Source organism: Sapajus apella, unplaced genomic scaffold (assembly GCF_009761245.1).
Source record: "Sapajus apella isolate SASKATOON/1434 unplaced genomic scaffold, GSC_monkey_1.0 scaffold14, whole genome shotgun sequence".
NCBI lineage: Eukaryota > Metazoa > Chordata > Mammalia > Primates > Cebidae > Sapajus > Sapajus apella.
This window is the reverse complement of record NW_022436954.1, coordinates 14,125,705-14,153,591: the sequence shown is the minus strand read 5'-3', so window position 1 is coordinate 14,153,591 and position 27,887 is coordinate 14,125,705. Positions and strand designations below refer to the sequence as shown.

Here is a 27,887-nt window from a genome sequence, read left to right as displayed (position 1 = left end):
ATAAATTTTCAAATGACACAGAGAATATAGATATATGTATAATATATACATTTGATCTTTGGTTGGTTGAAGCCACAGATGTGAAACACAAAAATATGAAGGGCTGACTGTATATGTTTTCAAATATATAATAAAGAGGCAGGACCCAGATAAATTGATGTAAATCTATTGAAAAGCAAATGCCTCTTTATTTTAATTAGGCAAAATATTTTCTAAACGTGTAAGTATCCATTGTATTTCGTCAGGTAAGTTAACGCTTTACATATAAAGATGTTTCTACAACTACATATCAAGGAACACGTAGAGAGATAATTTAGGCATGCAATGATGGAATAAATTTAATATATTACAAACATAATAGTGAGGTGCATGGACTCCTGTGTCAGAAAAACACATTTACATTCTACTTACTTCAGGTACTTAACCTCTCTGTGACTTTTTCCCTAATTTTTACTATGGGCACAATAAAAAATGAAATAAACACCTATGAAGCATACTGTTGCGTCTTTTCAGTATTTGGATTATTAAAACAATTATGAAGATTGTGTAGAAAGCTATAGAAATCTCTCTATGGTAAGTAATGAACAATAAAATAATAGAGCATTTTATGTACGTCAGTATCACAGCAATATGTAGTTTCTGTTGTGGAGATACAATGACAAATATGTCAGAGTGATGTCATTAGACAAGATTTGTTTTCCTTTGTGCTATTGATGCTAGCATATTCCAATAAATGTTAAATGTCAATAATTGTTTTAAACATTTAAAAATTACTGCCAAATTTTAAATAATATAATGCACAGAACTTTAAACAGATTTTGAGCCAATGTGGATCAAAGCTATACTACCCTTACAGCTCTTACCTTTATAATTACTTTGTCCAGAGAGAAATGTGTTCCCACAAAATATGTTCTTTACCTTTCATCCCATCCCACCCCCATATCCCAAGTGAGCTAATAATTTTAATACTAAATTACCACTTACATGTTAACAATAAAATTGATTTTAAGGATATTAAGGTATTAAAAAAAACAATGTATAAGCTTGATTAAACTCTCTTTTTATCCAGACAACCTCAAGAAGTATGACTCAGATCAATTGCACCCAGGTGACAGAGTTTATTCTTGTGGGCCTCACAGATCGTCAGGAGTTGAAGACGCCCCTCTTTGTGCTGTTCTTATCCATCTACTTCTTCACGGTAGTAGGCAACCTGGGTTTGATCCTACTCATAAAAGCAGATGAAAAACTCAACACACCAATGTACTTTTTTCTTAGCAACCTAGCCTTTGTTGATTTCTGTTACTCTTCTGTCATTACACCCAAAATTCTTGGGAATTTCTTGTACAAACAAAATATTATTTCTTTCAATGCATGTGCTGCTCAGTTGGGCTGTTTCCTGACCTTCATGACAGCTGAGTGCTTGCTACTGGCTTCCATGGCCTATGACCGGTATGTGGCCATTTGTAACCCTCTGACATATACACTGGTAATGTCCCCAGGAATCTGCATTCAGCTTGTGGCTGCTCCCTATAGCTACAGCATCTTGGTTGCACTGTTTCACACCATCCTCACCTTCCGCCTCTCCTATTGCCACTCCAATATTGTCAACCATTTCTATTGTGATGATATGCCTCTCCTCAGGCTAACTTGCTCAGACACTAGCTCCAAACAGCTATGGATCTTTGCCTGTGCTGGTATCATGTTCATTTCCTCCCTTCTGATTGTCTTTGTCTCTTATATGTTCATCATTTCTGCCATCCTGAGAATGCGCTCAGCTGAGGGAAGACAAAAGGCTTTCTCAACGTGTGGCTCCCACATGCTGACAGTCACCATATTCTATGGGACCCTGATTTTTATGTACTTACAGCCTAGCTCTAACCATGCCCTGGACACAGACAAGATGGCCTCTGTCTTCTACACAGTGATCATTCCCATGTTGAATCCTCTCATCTACAGCCTTCGGAATAAGGAGGTAAAAGAAGCTCTGAAGAAAGTCATCATTAATAAAAACCAGACTTTTGTGTTTATTAAATTAGGTAAGTGACTTGAATATGTAAAAATGGGCTTTTGTCATGGTATGATTTTTTTCCCCAGTAGAAGTTATCAGAATGGCTATTTCTTAATATGTGATCTATCTATACATACATATTTGTGGTGTGTAATACAATTTTCTAGAGAATTTCTCTTAGAATGTCCAGTGTAAAAGTAACTATAATAATTTACACTGCTTCTCTTATTTTTCAAATGAAAAATATATTAAAATTATTAATTGCGTTGCATAATATTTTATACAAATTTTCCCATTTCCCAAATGAAGAGTATAAAAAGTCATCATCAAGACATATAATTAGTTACTACATCTTGTTCAGAGCACAGAGAAAAGTTAACTCTTGTCATCCATCTCCGGTTCAGGATTCTGAAGCTGTATTTACAATATCCCACATGAAAAATAAAGACACATCATCTAAATATTTCCTTTCTCAATTCCTAATTTTTTTAAAAAAGATATGACAATATAAAAATGTCCCATATTTATACATTTAATATATTGCCTTTATTATACAAAGAGTACTGCTTTCTAACCTCACCTATGGCACTGATCGAACATGCCGTTTAATTCCTGGAAGTCTTGTTCTCTCTGAAGACTAATTCTCTAAGAGAATGCTTTTCTTATGCCTACAAGATCTCATTATACTTTTTCCCAAAATGTGAAAAATGTAACTCAGGGATAGAATTCTGGAGGGAGTAGGGGAGGGCATTATAATTCAAACATATATATTCACAGTAATTGAATCATCATAAATCATTTACCAGTAACAAGGATTACATGAAGTTGTGTTTGGCAAAGCTCAGATAAGCTGGTCATTATTTATTAAGGTATAGCTTATAACACAATGAACCCAGTAGGCAATGTAGCTAAGTGAATAAGCACACGGCTTATAGTCAAAGAACATGGTTAGATTCCAAACATGGCATTGGTCTCCATGTGTGCTCTTACCAGTTTATTCCTCAGATAAATGAGAATAATGTTACTCAGTTTAGAGACTTTTTGAGGACTAAGCAACATGGAAAGGGGTAATAGCTCATGGTAGGCACTTGCATATCATTTCCCTTCCTTCCATGAACCTGCTAACTTGAATGCTAGCCTACTAATTATAAGTCACATGAACTTGAGGGAGTAATTTATAAATGAGGGTTATTGTTCAACTCAGTCGATAAAATGATAAATGTGATAGAGGGAGTATGTGTCATAATCTTAAAGTATTTTTTTTAACTTTTATTTAAAGTCATGGGTAGAAGTACAGGTTTGTTATACATGTAAACTGTGTCATGGAGGTTTGTTGTATAGATTTTTTCATCACCTAGGTATTCAACCTAGTACCCATTAGTTATTTTTCCTGATTGAATCCTTCCTCCCAGCGTCCAGCTTCCGAAGGGCCCCAGTATGTTTTGTTCTCCTCTATGTGTTTATGTGTTCCCATCATTTAGCTTAAGAAAGATTTGATTTTGTGACTCATACCTATCATTTAATATTTTTGTTTCACTCTTTAATTTATACCCCACTTTCATACTTAATGACAGAAGATCAGAAAGATACTATGAATGCCCACTGAGAAGCCATCTTTCCGCCTGGTGTTCCCTTCCTCAGATGCCTGTTGTCTCCTTCACTCCTGTGCCACAGTTAGTTCTGTACAGAAACAGAGAAAGGGCTTGTTATAAGAATAAGGGCTAATAAGAATGATGGAGCATTTAGGAAATAAAGAATAGGGAAATATTGATTAGGGAAAGATTGATAAGGAAATAAAGATTAGGGAAATCATTGAAGGACTTGGAAAGCTACAGCTCGAAGATGAGCAGAACAGATCATGAAGACCTTAGCCCTGAAGAGCAATGCAAATGCCCCCAGGAAACTCAGCATAACTAAGAATTCCTGAGAAAACTCCTGTCCTAAGTAGCAGGGAAGGGCGCACTGCAGTTTGTGACTGTTTTGGAGCTCCCATATCTTCTCCATGTCCATTCACAACTGGCATTACATAAATGCTTTCTATTGACACAAAAAAAATGATGAATTTAAAAATCCAAAACATAATGGCTTAAACAAATGCAATGTGTTATTTACCACATGTCGTAGGACAGTTTCTGTACTGGACTATGCTTGGCTAATCTTGTCTGCATCCACTCATGAGTTTGTACTCAGCTTGTGTGTTGCCTGGAAACAAGCTGCCCTAAGATGTCCCCACCTGTGAAAACTACTTTAGCACCATATGACTTCTCATCTGCCAACAGGTTAGCATGCATCTGTGGTCCTGGCAAAGGCAGAAGAGCAAGACAGGAAGTTGAAATACACTACGCCTTTCTCAGGCCTACATTTGTGTCAAGTCTGTTATCAAAACATCAGCTAAAAACAAGTCACAAGACTGAGGTCAGAGGCAGAATACAGAAGTATTACACATTTATAGAAAAAGAGCATGATTACAAAGAAGCCTTTAACTGGGGCTGTTAACTCGACTAATTAATCTACTGTGCCTGAAAAATGAGCTAGAGCAGCATTCCTAATTATGGCGTATTAAGTTTCCAATATTCTCTTATGTTCATATCCAAAGCACTGGGTATATTCCTTTGGAAAAAATCTGAAAAGGAGCTATTGCATTAACATGCTGTAGTTTAGGAAGGTCCTGCTTCAAGGAAATTCAGTTCTCATTTCAATAAAAGAGTTTTATTATTATAAGTTCTGAGGTACATGTGCAGAATGTGCAGGTTTGTTACATAGGTATATATGTGCCATGGTGGTTGACTGCATCAATCACCCTGTCATCTGCATTAGGTATTTCTCCTAATGCTTTCCCTCCCCTAAAACCCACCCCCTGCTATCCCTCCCCTATATCCCCACTCCTCAACAGGCCCCGGTGTATGATGGTTCTCTGCCTGTGTGCATGTGTTCTCTTTAATCTATGTTTGGACTTAATTATGAAAAAATCCTAAGGAAAAAAATGTTCATTGTGACTGGTATTATTAGCTTTTTTTTTTCACGAGCTCTGTATTTTGTCTAAATACACAAATGGAAAAAATATTTTAACATGCTATGCTTTATGTGTCCCCTACAACTATAGAATTACATACAATTATTAAACAACATCAACTGCCCATTCATCTATAACCCACGATCCATAACCCATTACCATAGAAACTGGGTTAAGTACCTCAGTTACAGCCTAACAAAGTATTTTAACCCAATACCAGTATTTAATCCACCTTGTTATCGCCATTTCAGAATAACAACATCCCTTACTGTTATTAGAGAGCACAGGTCTGTAGGTCCACTCCATTCATACAAGCCAAAGTAGAGGCACAGCCACTACTGAGCCCCTGAAAAGCATACCAGTTCCCTCTATGCTAGTGCATTCCTTATTGCCCAAGCAAAGACAGTGTCTTCTGTGACTTCCTAAAAACAAAGACCGGTAAGGAGTTTTTATTTCTACATAATAAATTCATCATCACACTCCTACATTTCTCAATTTTCTTCCTGTGTCTTCATTACTATGTGAGAGTATTTCTAGTTGTCTGTTTCATATAATGTCATACATGTTTCAATATAGACTTTAAGGAGCCATCTTAGAGAATTTCTAGAACAAGCTTCAGCTATTATTAGCAAACATTCTTCTGGATGAAGGAGTTCATCTATTTCTGTTGAATGACAACAGCTAGGTGCCAATTAACCTGTGGTTTGTATGCATTCCTCTCCTAGGGAGGACAACAAAATTTTTTTTTAAAAATTAATCCTTGCTGTTGAACTACAATGCCAATTATAACAACACGTTGTGATATTAATCTCAGAAGGCAGATTTAAGTGTTATTAACTGGAAAAGTTACCTTTCACCTAAAACTTTATAAAATTTGCTGCTATGTATGAGGCCCACAAGCTCAACATTTATTTTAAATGAATTCATAATTGTAATCAAAAGACGATGTAACAAAATTAAAGCAAGTGTAGGAAATAATCAAAGCAGATATAGCCATTAATCAAATTGTTTTCCCAAAAGAGATCATTAAAATATTCCTCTACTCCCCACTCATTTATTGACTAATAGCTGAAAGACTACTCTACCATTTCAAGGGAAATAGTTTTGTCCCCAAACATTAAACATCAAATAATTGCCTGTTACTGAATCATCATTATGTTGTTTTGCAATGTTTATTTAACAAAAGTAACAATAAATACAAAGTTTCCAGAGGGACCATAAAAAAAAATAATACAGAGCTGTCTCACATCCAGGTAATTTTAAATAGTGGTTTCACAAAGGTTGCTTTCAGGTGCAATGTACTATTTGGAGATTTGTTGTTGAACTGAAAGACAGCATTTTGAATATAGAAAGACAATAGGTAGAAAAAACAAAAAACTCAAACTGAGTTGTGGGAAAGGCATCAAACTTATATGACTACTACTTCTATTCGCTTAATCATTTAACAGATAGTTATTGATGATTTGTTTATACTAGATACTACTAGAGGTAAGTAATTAAGATGGGTATAATTTAGGAATTAAAACTTGCTTGAAAAGAAGAGTTTCAAGTTTAAGGTGTGTTACAGAAATGTTAACAGTTGGTTGCAATATAGTGTGATAAGTGCTATCTTAAAGCAATTAGTGGATGCAGAATAGTGTATATGAGAAGCACCAATTTTGGCCTAGAAGGTCATAAAAGCCTCTAGGAGGAAATTATTTAACAGAATAATTTTAAGTTAAGTAGAAGAAAAATCAGGGATAGGTAATAATAGTGGAAGAAAAGTGTTCTGGGCACAGAAGGAAACCCATATAGATATGTAGATCATGTCTGAATAACTGCGATAGTTCATCATATCTGGAATGTGAAGGCCACATGCAGAATGCTGTGGTCTGAGACTCATGGCCTAGGCTTTCTCCCTTCCTTCCTTCCTTCCTTCCTTCCTTCCTTCCTTCCTTCCTTCCTTCCTTCCTCCCTCCCTCTCTCTCTCTCTCTCTGTTTCTTTCTTTCTCTCATTCTGTCACCAGGCTGGAGTGCAGTGGCTTGATCTTAGCTCCACCTCCCAGGTTCTAGCAATTCTCTGCCTCAGCCTCCCAAGTAGCTGAAACTACAGGTGTGCACCAACATGACCAGCTAGTTTTTGTATTTTTTTTTAGTAGAGATGGGATTTCACCATGTTGGCCAGGACGGTCTCGATCTTTTGACCTCGTTGTCTGCCCGCCTCGGCTTCCCAGAGTTTTGGGATTACAGGTGTGAGACACCGTGTCTGGCCAGGGCCTAGGTTTTCAAGAACTATGTTAGCCATGTTAAAAAAAAAAAAAAAAAAAAAAAAGAGATTAAAAAAAAAAAAAGAAAAGATGCCTAGGACTTTATCTTAAGGGCAATGGAGAAGGCATTAAGAGATTTAAGCAGGAAAATATTGGAATAATGTTTGTATCTGTAGAGTTTATTTCAGCTGCGATGTAAGGAAGAGAGAGAAGGAGGAAAGACTGAGGGCAAGAATATGAGTCAGTTGTCAGTTACAATAAAGCAAAAAAAAAAAAACTAATTATTGTTGCATCAAGAGAAAAATGTAAGTTAACAGATTTTTAAAGCATGTTAGATATAATATTGTTAGTAACTGGAAACAATGAAATATTGGCATAAAGAACAGGAATGCATAGTAAAAAATGATTGATCCCTGATTTGAAAACTGAGTGAATAATGTCACTATGCACCTACAGAAAGTATATACCCCAGGTCTTGAATATTAGGTTTAACATGCAGAGATGCCAATAGAGAAAATAAATCTGAAATAGAAATATATATGTGTGCATAGCCAGAATATAGATGCTTACTGGAGACATAGGCTTGAATAAAATCACTGAACAAAAAAAGTGTAAAGAAGAGAGCACAGGGGTTTAGAATCTGAAGTACATGTCACACAAAGCATATATAATAGAAGCAGAGCCTCCAAGGTACAAATCAAAATAAACAACCTAGAGACTACTTTGTTTTGGAAACCTAAGGTGTATTAACAGACTCCAGTGCTGTTACTCTGCCAAAGAAAACTAGGCTGGATTGGATTTGGGGATAGTGAATTCAATAGTGAAGTTGGTAAGGAGGTGTTCTGGTTTAATGGGAAAGGAAGGCAAATTACACTTGGTTAAGTTATGAGTACAGTTGATAAAGTAGAGGCCTGCTCTAAGATGTTTGAGAAGTGAAAGTGACAGAAAAGAGTATTTTACCTGCCTTGAAGATCTGCAAGATACATGTAAAGCAACCTGAGACAATATAATTATGAAGGAAAATCGAGTTAACTTATCCTGTGCTCTGCTTGAGAAATGCAAGGAGCAATTTAATTCTGCCAGTTTTCAAGCCATCAGAGACCAGTTTGGGTTTGAGAAAATGGTCTGCAGAATTGAGCTCTTCAAAATGCTGCCCAAATGCTATACACTTTGGACCATTTAGATATCTAAAGACAGAAGTTAAGTCATGTTTTTCAGTCAGCTAAAGCTGTTTATAATCTGTAAAATTGTTCATGGGTGTGCACTCTTCCAGAAAGACAAAGCCAGAATATTTAAAAATCCTGTTATTCTTTAATATTAATATTAAATGTCAATTAAAGAAAAAACAGAGATAAGGAAAAAAATAAAATTTTAAAATTACTCCAACCTGGATGTCCAAAAAGATAAATAGTGTTAATATTTTGATTTTAACTCTTTATATTAGATTGTCCTCATTTGTTAATTTGTGATATCCTTGTGAACAAATATATCTGTGTATAATTTCATAAAATAAACTTATAATTTAAGAAATAATTTTATATATATTGTCACTATTACATTCTTAGCATTGCAATGTGTGTGTGTGGTTGTTTTTTTTTTTTTTGGTACAACATAGATTTTACTTTTGTATTAATTACAGTATTTGATTTAAAATTCTTTTATTTTAAACTCCTTAATGAATTACATATCTTAGAATTTCTGTCTGAACCAAATTATGTGACTCAAAAAGGATAAGGAAAATTTATGTATAACTCAGAGTACTTATCAGAACTGTAATTAAATTTAATGTAATATCCTGGTAAGCCATGACTATCTTCTCACATTTAATTGATCATTTCTTATAGCATCAAGATTATTCAGAAGGTGTGCTCTGGAGTTCATTTTAGAAGAATCTTGTGTCTATTACATGGCAAAAGGCAATCATTCATCAGTGACTGACTTCATCCTCCTAGGGCTCACAGATAATCCGGAACTTCAAGTCATTCTCTTTGGTGTATTCTTACTGATTTACTTAGTTACTGTTATGGGTAATCTTGGTTTAATTGTGCTAATCCAAATCAGTCCTCAGCTTCACACACCAATGTATTTTTTCCTTAGCCATCTGGCTTTTGTGGATTTTTATGGTACCTCTGCTATCACTCCAAACACCCTTGTCAACTCTTTGCGTGAAATTAAAAGCATGTCATTTTATGCATGTGCCACTCAAGTGTGTTGCTTTATCACATTTTCAGTTTGGGAATTATTGTTGCTCTCTGTCATGGCGTATGATCGGTATGTTGCCATCTGCAAACCTTTACTCTATGTAGTTCTCATGCCTAGGAGGCTCTGCATTCAAATGGTCACTAGCTCATATATTTATGGATTCACTGTGGGACTCATACAAGCAATGGCCACATTCCGCATGTCTTTTTGTGACTCTAATGTGGTTAACCAGTTCTACTGTGATGATGTTCCTCTGATTGCTCTGGCTTGTTCAGATACACAAGTCAAGGCGTTGATGTTGTTCATTATTGCTGGGTTCAATGTTTTTTGTTCTCTTATCGTTGTTCTCATCTCCTATGTTTTTATTGTCTTTGCTATCCTAAGGATCCACTCTGCTGCAGGAAGACAGAAGGCCTTTTCTACCTGCGCTTCTCACGTGTTTTCTATTTCCATATATTATGGGACCCTCAGTTTTATGTACCTACAGCCTAAGTCAAGCCATGAACTAGATAAAGACAAATTTGCCTCAGTATTCTATGCAGTGGTGATTCCCATGCTAAATCCATTGATCTATAGCTTGAGGAATCAAGAGGTAAAAAATGCTATGAAAAAGATTATTAAAAAGATGTACTCTAGTAATCAGTAGTAAAATCTGTTGGTACTAAAAGAAATGCCACATACAGAGTCAGGATATTTTGAATCAAGTCTTGTAAAACGCTAGTATATGTAGAAGTCATTGTCCTGTGGGGCTTATTTTCCTTGAAAATATGTATTTTTATTGCTTTGGCTTACAAATGATAAGCACTTTATAAATGCCCGTTTTATTGTTGAACTGTAAAAGAGAGATAAGAATAATCTACTCTCTTTAGCCATGAGATGTTTCAACACTAAATAGAAATAAAGAAGAAAGCACCCTGAAATTACAACTTTACCTTATTTCACTACAATATTGAGAATTTTAGATTATCTTGAGAGACATGTACCATTATTATTATTGCATATAATATTGCAAGTACCAGGTAAGGTTTTCTTCTGTAGCTGAACTGGGAGAAAAATAGCAAGATGCTTGGTTGAAAGATTTTGGTTTGAATATCCCTTACAAGTTAGATTATCCTTCACTTTACAATATCTTACTGATTTGACTGAATATTTTTATGTGATCACTGAAGCATGATCCCTCACCGATTACTCTCACATTCAGCCAGCACATTTGCTGAACTGATGCATTAGCTATTTGTCCTGGTTGCTCTCCCTCCCCTCGGCCCCCACCCCACAACAAGTTCCACTGTTTGTTGTTCTTTTCCCTGTGCCCATGTGTTCTCCTTGTTCAACTCCCACTTATGAGTGAAAACATGCCGTGTTTGGTTTTCTGTTCCTGTGTTAGTTAGCTGAGGATAATGGCTTCCAGTTTCATCCATGTCCCTGCAAGACATGATCTCATTTCTTTTTATGGCTACATAGTACACCATTGTGTACCACATTATTTTTTATCTAGTCTATCATTGATGGGCATTTGGGTTGGTTCCATGTCTTTCCTATTGTAAACAGCACTGCAATAAACACACGTATTCATGTGCTTTATAGTAGAATAATCTATATTCCTTTGGGTAAATACCCAGTAATGGGATTGCCAGTTCTTCATGAGTTCATGATTACCACTGAACGTATGTCTTCTTAAATACCCCTTGTTTATCCAGCATAGGTGCATAGCACTGATAACTTAATGGGTTATCATAAATAATTTGACTTAGACCATGGAGTTCATTTAAATTGTATATTTAAACAATTTTAGTGTTGGCTGATTTATCATAATACAGAACTTGATTTTGAAAGGTTTGTTCAATACCAAAAGTTTAAAAAGTTGGATATTACTAAATAGAATCTTATGTTACATAATTCATTCATTTAGCTCAAATGATCACTCAAAGATTTTTGAAGGAAAAAACTATTCTGTTAGAGAGGAGACTCAGCTTTCCAAACAAGACCCAATGAAGACAACATGAGGGCAACTGACTCTGTCTCCCTTCTTTCCTACTGCCTCTTTTCTCTTCTGTAATTTCCTTAGAAGAAAAACAAAAACATTTAATTATCTTTTAATATTACATAAAAATCCTTTTGAAAAGAGAAAAACAAATTTTATGTTTCCATTAATGTATTTTAAAATTAGTTTTTAATAGCATTTAATAAATCTATTCAGTTTTAATTGTTTTGACCATAAGGTAAGATTTTTATAAATCTTTTACATTCCTTTACATTGCTTTTGCCTCAGAGCAGAGCAATGATCTAAGAAAACTCTGTTGTGTTTCTATTCCAATGTCCAATTTATGGAGAACAAAACCTGAATAATGCCATCTTAACTTTAGCCACTACTTTCACACATAGAATCTCTTATAATTAATTTCTATAAAGTTTTCACAACTTATTCAAACCTTTAGCTTTATGTAAACAATCCTTCAACCCTCTAACCTAGTCAAAAATTTACATTCCTATACTTTTTTATAATCTCTTACAAAAACACATTTTATTCTCCTTACAAATACTGTTGTAAACTTGTTTTTCAGTAGTCTCAATTACATAATAAAATGTCAACTCTAAGCGACTTTTACTTTTGGTGAAAGCCTTGGTCAGTAAGTAATTTTAACTACGTAGTGGAGCCTTAGACCCAGACGGAAATTCAGATAAGGCCTGAGTCTTTCCAGGATCTAACTCCATGTGTCCCAGGCCTTACCTAGCTGTAAAGAAGGGAAGCTGTACAGTTAAGAGTCATAATAGCATTTTATGAAGCATTTAGGAGGTCCAATCACCTTTAATTTTACATTTTTGGCATAAATTTGTTTTAATAAATTCTTTCACAACTTACATAGACCATGTAATGGCATGTTTAGACTTTCTGACTTCTCCTAAATATTCCTCTTTTTACACAACCAGTCATTTTACTTCGGGACAAGAATTTACCATGCAACCTCATTTCTTATATAAAATCTATTTTCTCTATAACCTTCTTTGCATAGCTGGGGGTCACAGCTAATTCCATATATCCCCAGGCCTTATTTAGAATTTAATGTCTTCAAAATAAATTGAATAATTTTCAAAAGTCAAAGCAGTTTATGACCTTAAAGCATTTAGCAAACCTAATATCTGACTTGCCTAATTTAGTCAAAATGTCTTTATTTTATCAATAATCTTTCAAACTGTTTTCATTTTCCAAAGATTACTAAAGTTGCATATATTAAAAGTCATTACAGTTTTTATTTTGCTTTCAAAATACTTGATTTAAGCATTTATTTTTATGTCAATTAATTAGAATTCTTCTATACAAACATTATGTACAACACATATGTAATTACACAGACAGACAGACAGAGGAAGAGTGCTACAGTAGTTCTTAAGAGTTTTAATTTGCCAATTTTTAAATTTATTCATTGGTGATTGACTTTAGGGTGGAGCCTTCAGAAGAACAGGGTAGAAAAAGGGTCTTCTCTAGTGCCTCTTGTTTTTCCCAAGGAGTGTAGGTTCTTAAAGCTTGAATATCCACTTTTAATTAAGCTGACTTTTAAACATAGTTCTCTTTAATAAAGTCCTTTTAAGTTTCTTTATTACCCAATTTTAGCCAGGCCAAATGGCCAATTATTCTTGCCTTTAAATGTTACCAAAGGTAAACTCCCAGGTGCTCAGAGAAAGGAAAATTTAACATAGTCCATGGAGGAGAAGACTCTAGACAAGTTAATGCATATATTAAAACAGAAAGGACTTACTTCATAAGCATAGAATTGAACCCAGACCACCAGTGTGAAAGACCAAAACCTTAGCTACTGAGCTATAGCATATGGAAACTTCCATTGCTTTTCCCAGGAGGAGTCTAGACTAGTTAAATTTCGAGCTTTCAGAGGCTTTTAGTAGTCAAGGTAATTTTTAGAGCTAACTATTACATAAACCCTAAAACTCCTGTTCCCTGAAAGGCAGAGACTAAGAGAAAGTACTGCCATGTGGTTGCAAAGTCAAGTTCCCAAGGACATAAAGCAAGATGGAGATGGAGACTACATCCAGTTTTTTTGTTTGTTTGTTTCAGAAACCTGCAGGAAAGTTTGATATTGACCACCTTTCTGGGCTATTTGAGCAGCAAGCTTATATAGTTCTAAGCCCATGTTTTATACTGAGGTACCCCTCGACACAGAAAAACAAGTTCATAGCACAAATACGTCATTTTAAGATGGGGTCTTATGGGGTCCTAAACCCATGTTTTATCCTGAGGTACCCCTCAACACAGAAAACAAATTCATAGCACGAATATATCAGTTAAAGACTAGCCTCAGAATTCTCTTTTGCATTAATCAAAACTTTACAGAAGAGATAAACAGTGATTTTTACCATTCATTCAACTGTTTGCACACAGAGAGAGAAGCCAGAAATCTAAATGATTTCACCAATAATAATAAGGCTGCTATTTACTAAGGTTCTTTTAGGTGCCAGCTATCATGCCAATATCTCCATACATGTTTCTACTACGTACTCAGACCGTAGCTTGTGAAATTCACTATTTTACAAGTAATTTGAGCTTTACATATAATATATTAGGAGTATCAAAACTCAAATCTGGGGCTAAATCTTTCTAGAATCAAGCATGTTCTTCACTGATCTTTGACACTGCTAAAGACCTATGATTTTTGTCAGTCTCTGTATTCTTTACTCAGATACATAAACATCGTAGAGATCACAAACAGAGGTGTGACAAATATATTTATTTAAATATGCCTGGAGATAGAATAGTGTTTATTTCAACGTTTTGGCTGAAGGACTGGTGTTTTAGGAGATGAACCCAGTGACCCAGAGCAATTTTCAGTTGATAGTTTTAGAGGCTGCACAGAACTGCCTGTATCTGCTCAAAAATAAACAGAAATATATATCTATTGAGTATACTTGAATTTCTTAGCTCATTTCCTTTAGAACATCTAGGCATATCTCAATATGTGATTCATAATAGTAGAGAGTTATAATTCTGTAAAGACATGAAAAATTCAATTAATGCTTAAACATTGCTACTGTAAATAATTCTATAAAGCAGGCAGGTACAGTGAAACCACAGAAGATCATTGTTCTCCAGGTGAGTTTTCAGGATTTATAGACCTGAATCCCACTACCTGTAAAAAGAAAGATGATCTATGACATTCCTATTTGTCATGTCTCTGATACATGAGAATATTGTATGTGTCCATCTATAAATATACACTCACCAGACCAAGTGTGGAAAGTAGAAAATCCAGGTTTCTCTGTTAAACCCGTTTTAAAAATCAGATAATTCACTCCACTTACAAGGTTCTAAAAGCACCTTATGGTAGCATATCTGAGTCATTTACAAAGAAAGTAGAGAAGAAGAAATAATCACAGTATATTGCAAACCTCACATTGTATTTTATATAATGGCTGCAAGTATCATAATCTCTTTGTGAAATAGAAAAAATACAGGATAATTTTAAACTACTACATTTTCTGAAATGACAAAATAATAAAAATATATTGTATTACTATTTTTAAATCATATTCCATCACCTACAAGGGTAAGTGAATAAATAGCATGCATGGATAAATTACATAATAACCTAAGGTAATTTCTAATTGAACAGATATGCAAATACAATGAAGGTGTTTATTTTTAAAAATAATTTCTTTTTTTAAATATACATATTTTTTATTGCGCTTTGGATTCCAGGGTACAAGTGCAGATCATGCAGAATTGTTGCATAGGTACATACATGGCAATATGGTTTGCCTCTATCCCCCTGTCACCTATATCTGTCATTTCTCCCCATGTTATCCCTCCCCAGCTTCTCTACCCCCCACTGCCCCTCCCCTAGTCTTCCCCAACAGACCCCAGTATGTGATGCTCCCCTCCCTGTGAACACATGTTCTCATTTTCCAACACTGCCTGTAAGTAAAAACATGCGGTGTTTGATTTTCTGTTCTTGTGTCAGTTTGCTGAGAATGATGCTTTCCAGATTCATCCGTGTCCCCACAAAGGACACAAACTCATTGTTTTTTATGGCTGCATAGTATTTCATGGTGTATATGTGCCACATTTTCCTTGGAAACATGTTCTTCCAATTATATTTTTAAAAACCTGATAATGACACATTTAAATCAAATTAAACTATATTATAAAAGCCTTCATTCTTAACACCCACAGTGTTAAAAAAAATTCAGATAGATCTAAATTTGCATTTAGAATTTTTATATTGCTAGTTATATGACTTTCAATTTAGAGATGAACTTCACACATATCTTATGTTTATTTGATTGTAGAAGTAGGACTATTTGATTAAGTGTCTAGAAGGCAGTAGAAAACCCAACCAGGGTTTGTTTCTCCTAGTTAATGACTAATAAGCCTTGGAGACCTTAAAAAATTTATTTTTTAATTGTTTTTATTTTTGTTTGTTTGTTTTTAAGAGAGAGAGAAGGTCTCTCTATGTTGCCCAGGCTGGTCTCGAACTCCTAGGCTCAAGCAATCCTCCCACCCTGGACTCCCAAAGTACTGGCACCACAGGTGTGAGTCACTGTGCCAGGCCAAATAAATTCATTTCTAACTTTATATAACAAACATTTATATATCTAAGCCTTCCAAAACACTTATTATCACTGGATATTTTTCTAAGCATTTCATAAATATAGACCTGTACAATCCTTAATAAAAAAGAGCAATGAGTTAGGTCCTATTATTTCCCAGACATGGAAACAAAGTTACACATAATTTAGCTCAATTTTCCAAGGTTGCAGAGTTAATATGAAGGAAATTGTGTTCAAACTCAGTCTTATTTCAGAATCCCAAACTCTTAACAACATGCTGCTGTCTTTGCTTGGAATACATCTATGAGTGTTTGCATATATGAGTGTGTCTGTGTTTGTATTTGAACATGATTTCAGTTCTGCCAAGACTGTGATGGCCTGAATTGGATGCTTTAATTCATACTTATTTTTTATGATCTGCCTGGACCCTTGTAGAAAATGTCAAGATCTGCTAAAGTAACTGCTACGTTTTCAGTTCATTGGGAAATAATTACAAGAAAAAGTTTGATTGATTTCCTGCTTCCATTTAATAAAGCTTTATTATTAGTTTCTTAATTTTAAGATCTGTAAGTTTTCACGACCTTTATTGAAGACTTTCTTTGAGGCATCTTTCACTTCTTTGTTCCTTAGACTATAGATTAGGGGGTTTAACATGGGGATCACCACTGTGTAAAATACAGAAGCCATCTTGTCTGTGTCCAGAGAGTGGTTTGATTTGGGCTGCAGGTACATAAAGATCAACGTGCTGTAGAAGATAGTAACAGTCACCATATGCGAGCTGCAGGTGGAAATGGCCTTGTGTCGCCCCTGAGTAGAGCGGATCCTTAGGATGGCGGCAATAATAAAGATGTAGGAGGTGAGGACAATGGAAGAGGAACAGATCATATCAAAGCCAGCAAAGGCAAAAATCAGAATTTCTTTCACGTGTGTGTCTGAGCAGGACAGAGCTAAGAGGGGGAGGTCATCGCAATAGAAATGATTAATGACGTTGGGGCCGCAGTAAGTCAAACGGAAAGTGATAATGGTGTGGAAGAGGGCAACTAGGAAGCTGTACATATATGGAACTGCCACCAATTGAATGCAGACTCTTCTTGACATCAGTGTTGAATAATACAGGGGACTACAGATGGCGACATAGCGATCGTAGGCCATGGAGGCTAAAAGGAAACACTCCGTGATCATAAAGGTGAGAAAACAACCCAGTTGGGCTGCACAAGCATGGAAAAGAATGATGTTGCGTTCCACGACAAAATTCACCATCATCTTCGGCGTAATAGCAGAGGAGTAACAAAAGTCAACAAAGGCCAGGTGGCTGAGAAAATAGTACATAGGAGTGTGGAGTCGGGCATCAATCCTGATTAAGGTAATCAGCCCAAGATTGCCCAGCACTGTGACCAGATAGATAACTAAAAACACCCCAAAGCACGGGGCCTGAAGCTCTGGCCGGTCGGTAATTCCTTTCAGAATGAATTCAGTGACATAAGTGATATTAACTTCAGCCATTTATCCTAACAAGTTTTGTAAATTTTGTTGCAGTTAAAGAGTGAAAATGATACTTCTCATGTTCCCTGTCAGTGTTGGGTAAAGGTGATCATTGTTATCTTCTTGCCTTGAATCATATCATCATGTGGACAAAAACATACATCTTACCTTTCTAATGACAGAGACCAATCTTGCCTGAAGGAGGGGAGTCTTTTACTGGCAGAATAGTCTTCTTAAGAATTATTTTGCTTTGTAATTTTAGAAAGTAAGAGAGAATGTTGGTTAAAATTATGTAGAATGAAACCGCTTGAGACAACTGACACTGCTATTTCAGTGTTGTGGCTGCCATTAAAAATCTTATATATTTTCCATGCATATAAAATTACAGCAGCACAAAAATGCTGAATTTATAGAAGTGACCACATTTATATTTCATTATTTTTGTTTTGTGCATGCTTCCATAAAATATATTAAAAATATATCAAAATGATATATTTTGCTGCCACCAACTATTCACTTTGCTATATCCCTTCCCACATTTATATAGAATAAGTAATTTGTGATATAGAAGCTGAAAGAAATTTGATCAGAAATATGAGAAAACATACAATTATATTTACATATGAATTAAAAGGACATTTTCTAGTTCAAAATTTAACATATTTGGAAGTGTACTGTTCAAAGAGTTAACACAATCAAGTAGTTTATCATAGTTAAATCCCACATAGAAAAATAATTTCCTGCACAAATGTATCAATATATTTCCAGGGCTTAAAAAATCCAAGGCACTTACTGTAGTTGGTTGTAATTTTAGAAACGCATTCTAGGAAAATACTCAGTTGTAAAAAGTTTTATGGAAACGTTTACTGGTGGGTGAAGTTTTTGATGCATCTTTTAGAATAATTATACTTATTTATATTTCTACCAGCCCTGAAAAAGAGGATTCATCTTGTTAAGCCCAATATTAGCCTATTTAAACTTTAGTTTTGCTCCTGGCTTTATTTTTCACAAAGTGGAATCATGAAATATTAACTAGAAAATGCCTTGAGAAATCATCGTATCTAACCACTTGATCTTTCATATTCCACTGATTAGTACTATTATTATTTTATCTATTGCAATTGAATGATGTCCTTATCAGATATTCTGAGTGCATTACATGAATTAAAAGATCATCTCTTGCTTACCCCATGAGGAAGGCTTTCATCCATCATTCCTTATAAACATTGGAAAAATCCCAATTTCTGATGATGGTCACAGACTATTAGTGTGACTGCATAGAACTGATAGCAAAGCCCATATTTCTAATCATCCTTATGCTGCCCAAATGTAGGAGCTTGTTCCTCAAGCTTTAATCAACGGGATGGAAGAACAACGCTAAAGTGTCAAACTAAATGTTTAAAGGTGAGAGAAGGCAAACATGAAAACTGCAGTTTTCCAAAGATCGCTAAGTTTTTCATATTCTAGGTCAAAGTAAAATAGAAGTTTCCTAAAACTTATGTAGATATATAAGACTTTTATGTATATATACATAAACCTATCATATGTATTTTATGTATATATATTTATGTATGTATTGTATATGTATGTATATTGTATGTATGTATGTATTTTTTGTATGCATACATAAATACACAGAAAATATTATCGAAAATATTTTCAAAATTCATTTTTAGAATTTTGAAAACCTATGAATTAGTTTGAGCACAACACTCCACTGTGCCAGTGGAATCCCAACTGAAGTACGCCTGTTTCTGTTTATTTATATATTTACATATATCTTTATATATATAACTTATGCATACATAAAACTTGTATATGTAATAAAAATTATTTTTATATATTGCTATTCTCAGTAAATAACTGTTTCACTCATGAATATTCAGAAGTGAGGATTATCGGACTTATATATGGAATTTGAACATGCTCAATTTTTTTCGCAAAGGCTTTTGTGTCAATTCTATCTGTGAAGTTACAATTTGAACCCTAATTGAGGATAATTATATGGCTATCCCACAATGTAAAAGTAAATAGATCACTTATACTGCAAAATAGCGTCAGGGAAAGAGGTTTATCTATCATTTATTTCATTTTATTTTTTAAGTAACAAAGTTCATCTATATGTAAGCATTTCTTGTGTTATTGCCTGTATATAACTTCAAGATTTGTGGTGGTTCCAAGTTACATGTCATACCAAATGAGAGAGAGCCACGTGAGAAAATAGATGTATCAGTAAGAACATTAACTATGGTGGACATATGCTATTAAGTAACATGGAATATTTAAACACCACATTATGGTAGAAAAAACAAAGTCCACAGCGAAGCTGCATATTAAGCTGGAGTTTGAATTCCAAATTCAATAAACTTAAAAATCACATAGAAATAAAATTACTTAAAAAAATCTGTTACAGTGCTCATAAAATACAGCATTTATGATTTTGCATCTACCTTACAACTCTCTACATTATTTTATTAGTTTTTATAAGTTTTTAAAAGCAGTTTTTCTTCATAGCCTCCAATTAATTTCTCTGGGTTCTTCTGAAATAATCATCTTCCCAAAGTGTCATCATCCATTTAGTCATTTTCATCTTTATCAATTTGTAGTGGAATCTAAAATCATTGCCACATTTCAACCAAAGAGTTCTTTCATAAGCACTAATGTTTCTTCCTTCACGTTATCTTTCCTAAAGCAAGCTTTGCCTCAAACTTTACCACACATTGGAATCAATTAGAGCTCTTAGCATACCAATTCTAAGGCACCCAATACCAGTTAGTCAGAACATCATGGGGCACTGAGGCTCAAGTGGTTCTAATACACAACCGTGTTTGACAACCAGTAATCTAAAAGGACACATTTGCTTTTTGGAATGGCAACGTGAATTAAGATATATTTTCAAAATTATTTTTTAAATTTTCAAAAATATTATTGAAAATATTTTCAAAATTTCTTTTTAGGATTTGTTGGCCTACCTATGAATTAGTTTGAGTATAACACTCCACTGGGCCAGTGGAATCCCAACTGAAGTATGCCTATTTCTGTTTATATGAAAAGATCCATCAAAGATTATGTGAACAAAAATAGTCTTTAAAAAGTCAATTTCAGTTCCTCTATTTCTATATTTCCCTTTTTCTTAAAATGATTTGACTGTGAAAGTGCCTGTGCTCTTGATTCTTTTTTCTCTTATATTTTCAAAATCATTCCTTTTCCCATGTTACAAACAAAAGGCATACTTGTCATCCATCTGGAATCTTATTATGATCTCTTGCCCTCAGGTGTAAAAATATCCTGGATTGTAAAAGACTTGAGCTTTGGATAATTATTTCAATCAATACACCATTAATATGACCCCCATCTCATTAATAAGACAACTTTCCACTATAAGTTAAATTCATATTTAATAATCACTCATCAAAATTAGAATAATATAGGTTATGTTAATTATTTTATATTAATATACATTTAACTTCAGGCATTTGTTTAAATCTATATTTAATTTTAAATGCCAATATTTACAGCATTGAAAAACTACATCTTAGTACCTAGTTAAACTATGGGTCGAAAATTTTAGATATTCACTTAACTATGCATGTTGAAGAAAATATTTGTTTTTCTAATTATTTTGTTGAGTACCAAAATTAATTAGTAATTGTCTTTTTTGTTTGTTTGTTTGCTTTTTGTGTTTTTGTTTTGTTTTGTTTTGTTTTGTTTTGTTTTGTTTTGTTTTTTTGAGACAGAGTCTTGCTTTGTCGCCAGGCACCAGGCTGGAGTACAGAGGCACAATCTCGGCTCACTGCAATCTCCACCTCCCAGGTTCAAGCAATTCTCCTGTCTCAGCCTCCCAAGTAGCTGGGACTACAGGCGCACACCACCACACCCAGCTAATTTTTGTATTTTTTTTAGTAGAGACAGGATTTCACCATGTTGGCCAGAATGGTCTCGATCTCTTGACCTCGTGATCCACCCTCCTTGGCCTCCCAAAGTGCTGGGATTGCAGGCAAGAGCCACCATGCCCGGCCAATTAGTAATTGTTTTTTTAGGCCTTTCTGATAGTTAGCTAATTCTTTAAAATTAGGCAATTTTATTTATTGTGTTCTCTTCAAGTCTTTGTAGGTCATATTTGCCCACCTAGAGTCTCAAAACTCAGTTGCAAAATAAATTAAATCTCTCTCTGAAACACTAATGTTTGAAGGGTTTGCCTTGCTTCTTAAGAATTAGGGAAATCCTTTTTTTCATGTCTTTTGCAGGGACATGGATGAAGCTGGAAACTTTCATTCTCAGCAAACTAATACAAGAACAGAAAACCAAAAACCACATGTTCTCACTCATAAGTGAGTGTTGAACAATGGGAACACATGGACACAGGGAGAGGACCATCACACACTGGGGCCTGTCACAGGGTGAGCGGCTAGAGGGAGGGATAGCATTAGGAGAAACACCTAATGTAGATGACAAGTTGATAGGTGCAGCAAACCACCTTGGCACGTGTATACCTATGCAACAAACTTGCATGTTCTGCACATGTATCTCAGAACTTAATGTATAATAATAAAATTTTTTAAAAAAGAATTAGGAACATATTTCTGATGTTTTAAACGCTTTGGCACCTATTACAATGGCAATGCTTTGCACAGAAAAAAATATTCAATAAGGGAAAAGCAAAAGCTTAATGGAGATCTCTTCTCACCTACCCACTGCCCTATCAATCAAGACATTTTCTGATTTACTCACTGCCTAGTGCTATTCAGGTCCTACCTTGTGCTTTATCAGGGTGTTCAGGGCTTTTTCAAGTCAAGCATTCTTCATTCTAGGGCTGCAACCAGCTTGGTTTCTTCACCAGCTCTTAGCAACAGGCTGCATGGACACCCTGTGCGCCAGTAGTGTGCTATAGGTGTTCAAAACTGGGGACTTCTTCAGCCATCGATGTAACTCAACACGTAAAACTGCCATGATATGGCATGAAACAAGGTTGGGAAGCACTGGTTTGATTTGGATCACCTCAGAGCTCTAGATAAGGCCAGATACTTAGACCTGAGAAGCAATATTAGGTAAATAATATGCCAATAGGTTTCTACTTTATTACAGCATTCGAAAATGTATAGTGAGTATTCATTTTTATTTAGGAGGGAAATGTTTACTTCATGTTCAATGTCTGCCAAGGTTAAGGATGGATTATTGAAAAGCTCATTGCCAGAACTTAAATGGAGGAAGATTTTTGGTAAATGAACTTCGAAAGAATTTTAGTCAGTAAATCACATCTGCACCCATCTCTTCTCCATCGTCCATAAAGTAACAACTCTTTATTTGTGGGAACTACTGCAGAAGGCACGGTAACTCCTAAGAGGTTTTCTGGTCAGCTTAGCATGTCGTCATTTAAAAAGAGAGAGAGAGACTGTGTGTGTGTGTGTGTGTGTGTGTGTGTGTGTGTGTGTGTGTGTGTGCATAAGAGGGAGAGAGAGAGAGACAGAACTGAGGGTTAATGATGTATTCTTCTTTTTATTATTGAGACGGAGTCTCACTCTGTTGCCAGACTGGAGTGCAGTGGTGTGATCTTGACTCACTGCAACCTCTGCCTCCCTGGTTCAAGCAATTCTCCTGCCTCAGCCTCCAGAGTAGGTAGGACTACAGGCACATGCCACCACATGCAGTTAATTTTTTTATTATTATTTTTAGTAGAGACGGGATTTCACCATGTTGGCTAGGATGATCTTGATCTCCTGTCCTCGTGATCCACCTGCCTCATCCCCACAAAGTGCTGGGATTACAGGCGTGAGACACCGCGCCCGGCCAATGAAGTATTATTTTGAATACAAATAATGAAGTATTTTAAATACAAACAGATATCCTTTAGACAGTTTTGGAAAAGCAGACAGTGTAAAGGTAGGAAACACAGTTAGGATGCAGTCTGAGTCCATTTAACACCCTACACTTACCAGAGAGAGAGGCTTCTGATGAGGATCTGGAGCATGAGTGGAGGGATGCCTGTTGGCTCCATATACAGGCTCACTTACCTGCTTAGCAGTGATCTTGACTCCTAATGAGCTCATCTGGAAGTTATTCGGATGGTTTATTAGTTCCTAGGTCCCACTGGACCTAAACTTGAACCTTTAGAGGTATCTGAACGCTTGATGTTTCCTCCTATCTTTCCCTCAATGTGAGAGGAGCTGGACAAATTACCCTGGAGATTTCTTTAAACCCTTCAAACTATCTGTATTCTTGAGACAACCATACTTCAAACATACTAATCATATAATCCATGAGGGCAAATGTGTGATCTACTGCTGGAAATTGATATAATAAACCATAACAGTTCATTTGTATTAATAATCAAGTTTTGTGAAATAATGAAATGAGCACATAAACCCTGAGTAATTTACTAATGAGATCTTGGGAAAAGGTCTATGACTTTTTGAGCCTCAACCTCCTCAATTTTAAAATGAAGTAAAATTATACCTTCTCTATCACGTCTTTGAGATTATTGAATGAGTTACTGTATGTGAAGAGTTCAGTCAACTGTTGGGTAAGCAGTAAATGTTTGAAGATATCTTTTTTAACAAGTAAGAAGGAATCAGAACCACAAATAAAACTAAGATAGTCCAAAAGCTGACAAGAAAACCAGAACCGTTTCTATCAGTTTCAACCTCTATCTAGGTGAATCTGGAAAATTTATTAAATCTTTCTGGCGTACATTATGCTGTCTTTTTTTAAAGTAATTTTACGTATTCCTCAGAATTCATTTACTCATGTATCTGTCTCTCTCCCAGCACTATATATGTATATATACATATACAGACACATGTGGCTCATCATCCTAAGGTCTACATCTCATCTCATTATCATGTTTTCTCACTGTTCATTCATTTTTGCCACAGAATCTATCTTTTCTGATTGATTTGTCTCTCTACAACTTCTAAAAGTATCTTTCAATAGAAAGGATTATACCTTTATTTTTTTATTTTATATCATCCTGGAAGACATTGATTTTGTAGTGCGTTAAGAATTTCTACCATAAAGACACACGCACACATATGTTCATTGCAGCACTATTCACAGTCGCAAGACATGAAAGCAACCCAAATGTCCATCAATGGTAGACTGAATAAAGGAAATGTGATACATGTACACACATAATACTAGACAGTCATAAAAAAAGATAGATGGGGCTGGAGGCCATTATCCTTGGCAGACTAACACAGGGATAGAAAACCAAATATGACATGTTCTCACTTCTAAGTGGGAGCTAAATGATAAGAAAACAGGGACACTTGGAGGGAAACAACAGACACTGGGACCTCTTTGAAGATGGAAGGTGGGGAGAAGGGGAGGTTCAGAAAAATTATTTACTGGGTACTAGGCTTAGTACCTGGGAGACAAAATAATCAGTACAACAAATCCCTGTGACACAAGCTTACCTTTATAGCAGGCCTGCACATGTACACATAAACCTAAACATTAAAAGAAAAAAAGAAAGAAAAAAAAGTATACCTGAAAAAAGAACCCTTATTGACTCAGTTCATGTTTTTTAAATTAATATTGAAAAATATATTATTTATTATTAGTGGTAAAATTCAGTTTCTTCTCAAATTACAAACTGAAAAACTATTATATATGTATTAGATACGTATATGTAAAACACATTCTGTAGCACTAGTCAGAATTCTCAAAACTTGCTGTTTATTGCTTCCAATTTTTCATAATCCTTTGCCCTTTCAAATCCAGCTTTCCACTTATCACTGAGGCCAATCCTTTCTAGGTTAACTGATTGCCTCACTATTGGTAGGTACAATGGAAAATTGTCCCTTCTTAGCTGAATTTCTTCTGAAGTTTGGAAATGTTGTACAATGTCTCACTCCTTGCCTTGTGTGATGCCATCACATTTTCTTTGTTTTTCTCTTACAAATTGTGGATTTGGCCTCCTCTGTTCAGCTGTTAGTTTTTCCAGTTCCTCGTTTTTGTAGACTGTTTTTTTACCCCCACAACTTCAATTATCAATGATTCTCACATTCGTTTCTCCATCCTACCAAATCCTGTAGCTTCAGAGTGTTATATCTAAATACCTAGTACTGAGTTTAAGTTGCATGGCTTAAAAGGAACTCAAATTCCACATTCACAAGGCCAAGTTCCCAATATCTTGACTTCAGATTTGGTCTTTGTCCTGTGTGCTTCATCCCTACTCTCTATCCTACTAGGCAAGTCATATACTAGTATTCATCCTTCACTTCTTTTTCTTCTTTATTTCTCCAATTTTATATCTAATTTACCTCTTAGATGTTCACTTTATCCATGCTTTTCCTTCCCTCTCCATTGCCATCCTCCAATCCCAACTAACATCATCTTTCCTATAATGGCTAAAATATTATTTTAATTAGTCTTTAATAAATTTATTGAAACACAAACCCCATTGAATAGAATAGTCATATTGATTTTAAAAGTTTTAATGACTTCCAAATATTGTTAAAATAAAGGTGAAATTTTATGCAATTGTATTCAGGCTCCTGCATGATCTAAGACTTTCCTCTCCAGCTCTGCCTTGCTCTACCTCAAATTTACTTCTATTCTAGTCATAGTAGCTTTTCTCATTTTTTCCTGATTTTGCAAGTTTCTTCCTGCTTCGAGACTCAGAATATTGTTTTCTTTCTGCTTAAATTTTGTTCCTACTCCCACCCCTTTTGCAAATCCTTGGGAATTCAAACAAGCATCATTTACCAGGAAGACTTTTGCTGAAAGCTGAACCATTCTGGATTTCCCTTCCCATTCTCTCAGCATCATGCATCTCTACTTCAAAGGAATAATCAGAGCTGATAATTATACGTTCCTCTGTAGCCATTTATTTTAAGTCTCTCCCAGTAAATCATAAGCTCTGTGAGGTCAGGGCCCATGTCCAATTTTCTCAACACTGTTTCCCTGCATTCCAGCACAGGTCTTACTATAAAAAATAAAAATAAATATTTTAAAATTGAGTTGCCTATCAGTCCATTTTAAAAGTAGTTTGCTCTGTAAAATATAAGCACACACAAACACAACTGGAATCAGATGAAACAAAAAATGTGTTTTAAACCTTGCTTTTAATTTCTTAAGGTCTTACAACTAATTATTTGCAACATTCTCTATCTGGCCTTCTAAGATCATCTAGTTTAACATGATCATTTAAACAGATGGGGAAACCAAGACTCCTTGAGCTCTCAAAATTGTCTCTCTTAATTGTGTCTATGAGTGAAGAATAGAACATCACAGTCTTTCACAGTAATAATATTCATTATAAATAAGACAACAAACTCATTTATAGTCCCTCATATTGTACGTATAATACTCATATTAGCACTATTTTAAGAGGTTCATACATTAGCATATTTAGTCCTAGCAACCCTATAAGAGGTATTATCATCCCCATTTACAAAGGTGGAAACTGAAGTCTAGGAAGGCCGGGCACTTTGCTCAAGGCCACACACCAGCAAACTGGGACTTTGACTAACTCCAGAAACATAGCCATTAATTTACACATTTCTTTCTTTCTCTTCTCTAAACATGAAGATACTAATTCCCATGGACTGCATCTCTAAGGAATACTTCATGGCCGGATTCAATAAGTTGCAGCCAATTGGAACCTGTAACACGAGATCAAATGGGATGAGGAGAGAGAGGCCAAGATGCCTTAGTCCTGCTCTCTCTCTGCTCTTGGCCTATGGCTGTCACTGTCTCTGGCAGTACAGGCATCCCTGTCCTCAGCTCCTTTCAGGCAACCTCTCACTCACACCCTAGATATCAGTGGGCTTTTGATTCTCTTGGAGTCCCTTCAGCCACTGAGGTGGTAATAAAATGTTATGGTTAGATCCCAGGTACTCAGTTTCCCATGTTTTTTTACATCTCTCTGTTTGAGATATTGTGGGTTGTTTCTTTGCAGGAATCTGACCAATAATTCTCTAATTTCCTTGCAATTTATCTAACATTTTCCTTGGTAGTTTAAAGCTTTGGGAATTTTTTAGAATTAATATCATCTCTACGTATTTAGGTGGGGGTGGGTGCATTCTACGACCTTTGATAAAAACGAAGCACTTAAGCTAAGACTTTATAAAAATGTACCGGATTGGCATTCTTAGAAATGAGGCAATACTTCGTTAAGTTCATTGACCTCTACTATCTGCTTAAAATATTGACTCTTCATATTTTATTCACATGATCAAAATTATATATTTGAAGTTAAATATGCATGGATGTACTCAAGAATAAAGCATCCTCTGACAACTGTCAGTTGGGGCTGATCTAACACTAATTCCACAGAACATAAACATGAGAAAAATTTAGTGGGTAACTATGATTAAACAAGACAAAATCAGGATAATTTAGCAATAACATTGGAGAACAGACTAAATCAGGAAAA

General features: G+C 35.2%; 3 protein-coding genes across 3 annotated transcripts; 2 read left to right on the top strand and 1 right to left on the bottom strand.

The window, feature by feature from the left end:
• The first annotated feature begins 1,084 nt into the window (after positions 1–1,084).
• LOC116554426 (olfactory receptor 8U9) lies at positions 1,085–2,046 on the top strand. The gene has a single exon (XM_032282398.1). It carries the CDS (start codon positions 1,085–1,087, stop codon positions 2,042–2,044), a length of 960 nt encoding a protein of 319 aa, XP_032138289.1. The 3' UTR covers positions 2,045–2,046.
• A 7,091-nt stretch (positions 2,047–9,137) lies between these two features.
• Positions 9,138–10,115, top strand: LOC116554425 (olfactory receptor 5AL1). Its single transcript, XM_032282397.1, has one exon. It carries the CDS (start codon positions 9,174–9,176, stop codon positions 10,113–10,115), a length of 942 nt encoding a protein of 313 aa, XP_032138288.1. The 5' UTR covers positions 9,138–9,173.
• A 6,444-nt stretch (positions 10,116–16,559) lies between these two features.
• Positions 16,560–17,530, bottom strand: LOC116554424 (olfactory receptor 5R1). The gene has a single exon (XM_032282396.1). It carries the CDS (start codon positions 17,528–17,530, stop codon positions 16,571–16,573), a length of 960 nt encoding a protein of 319 aa, XP_032138287.1. The 3' UTR covers positions 16,560–16,570.
• Between the last annotated feature and the right edge of the window lie 10,357 nt (positions 17,531–27,887).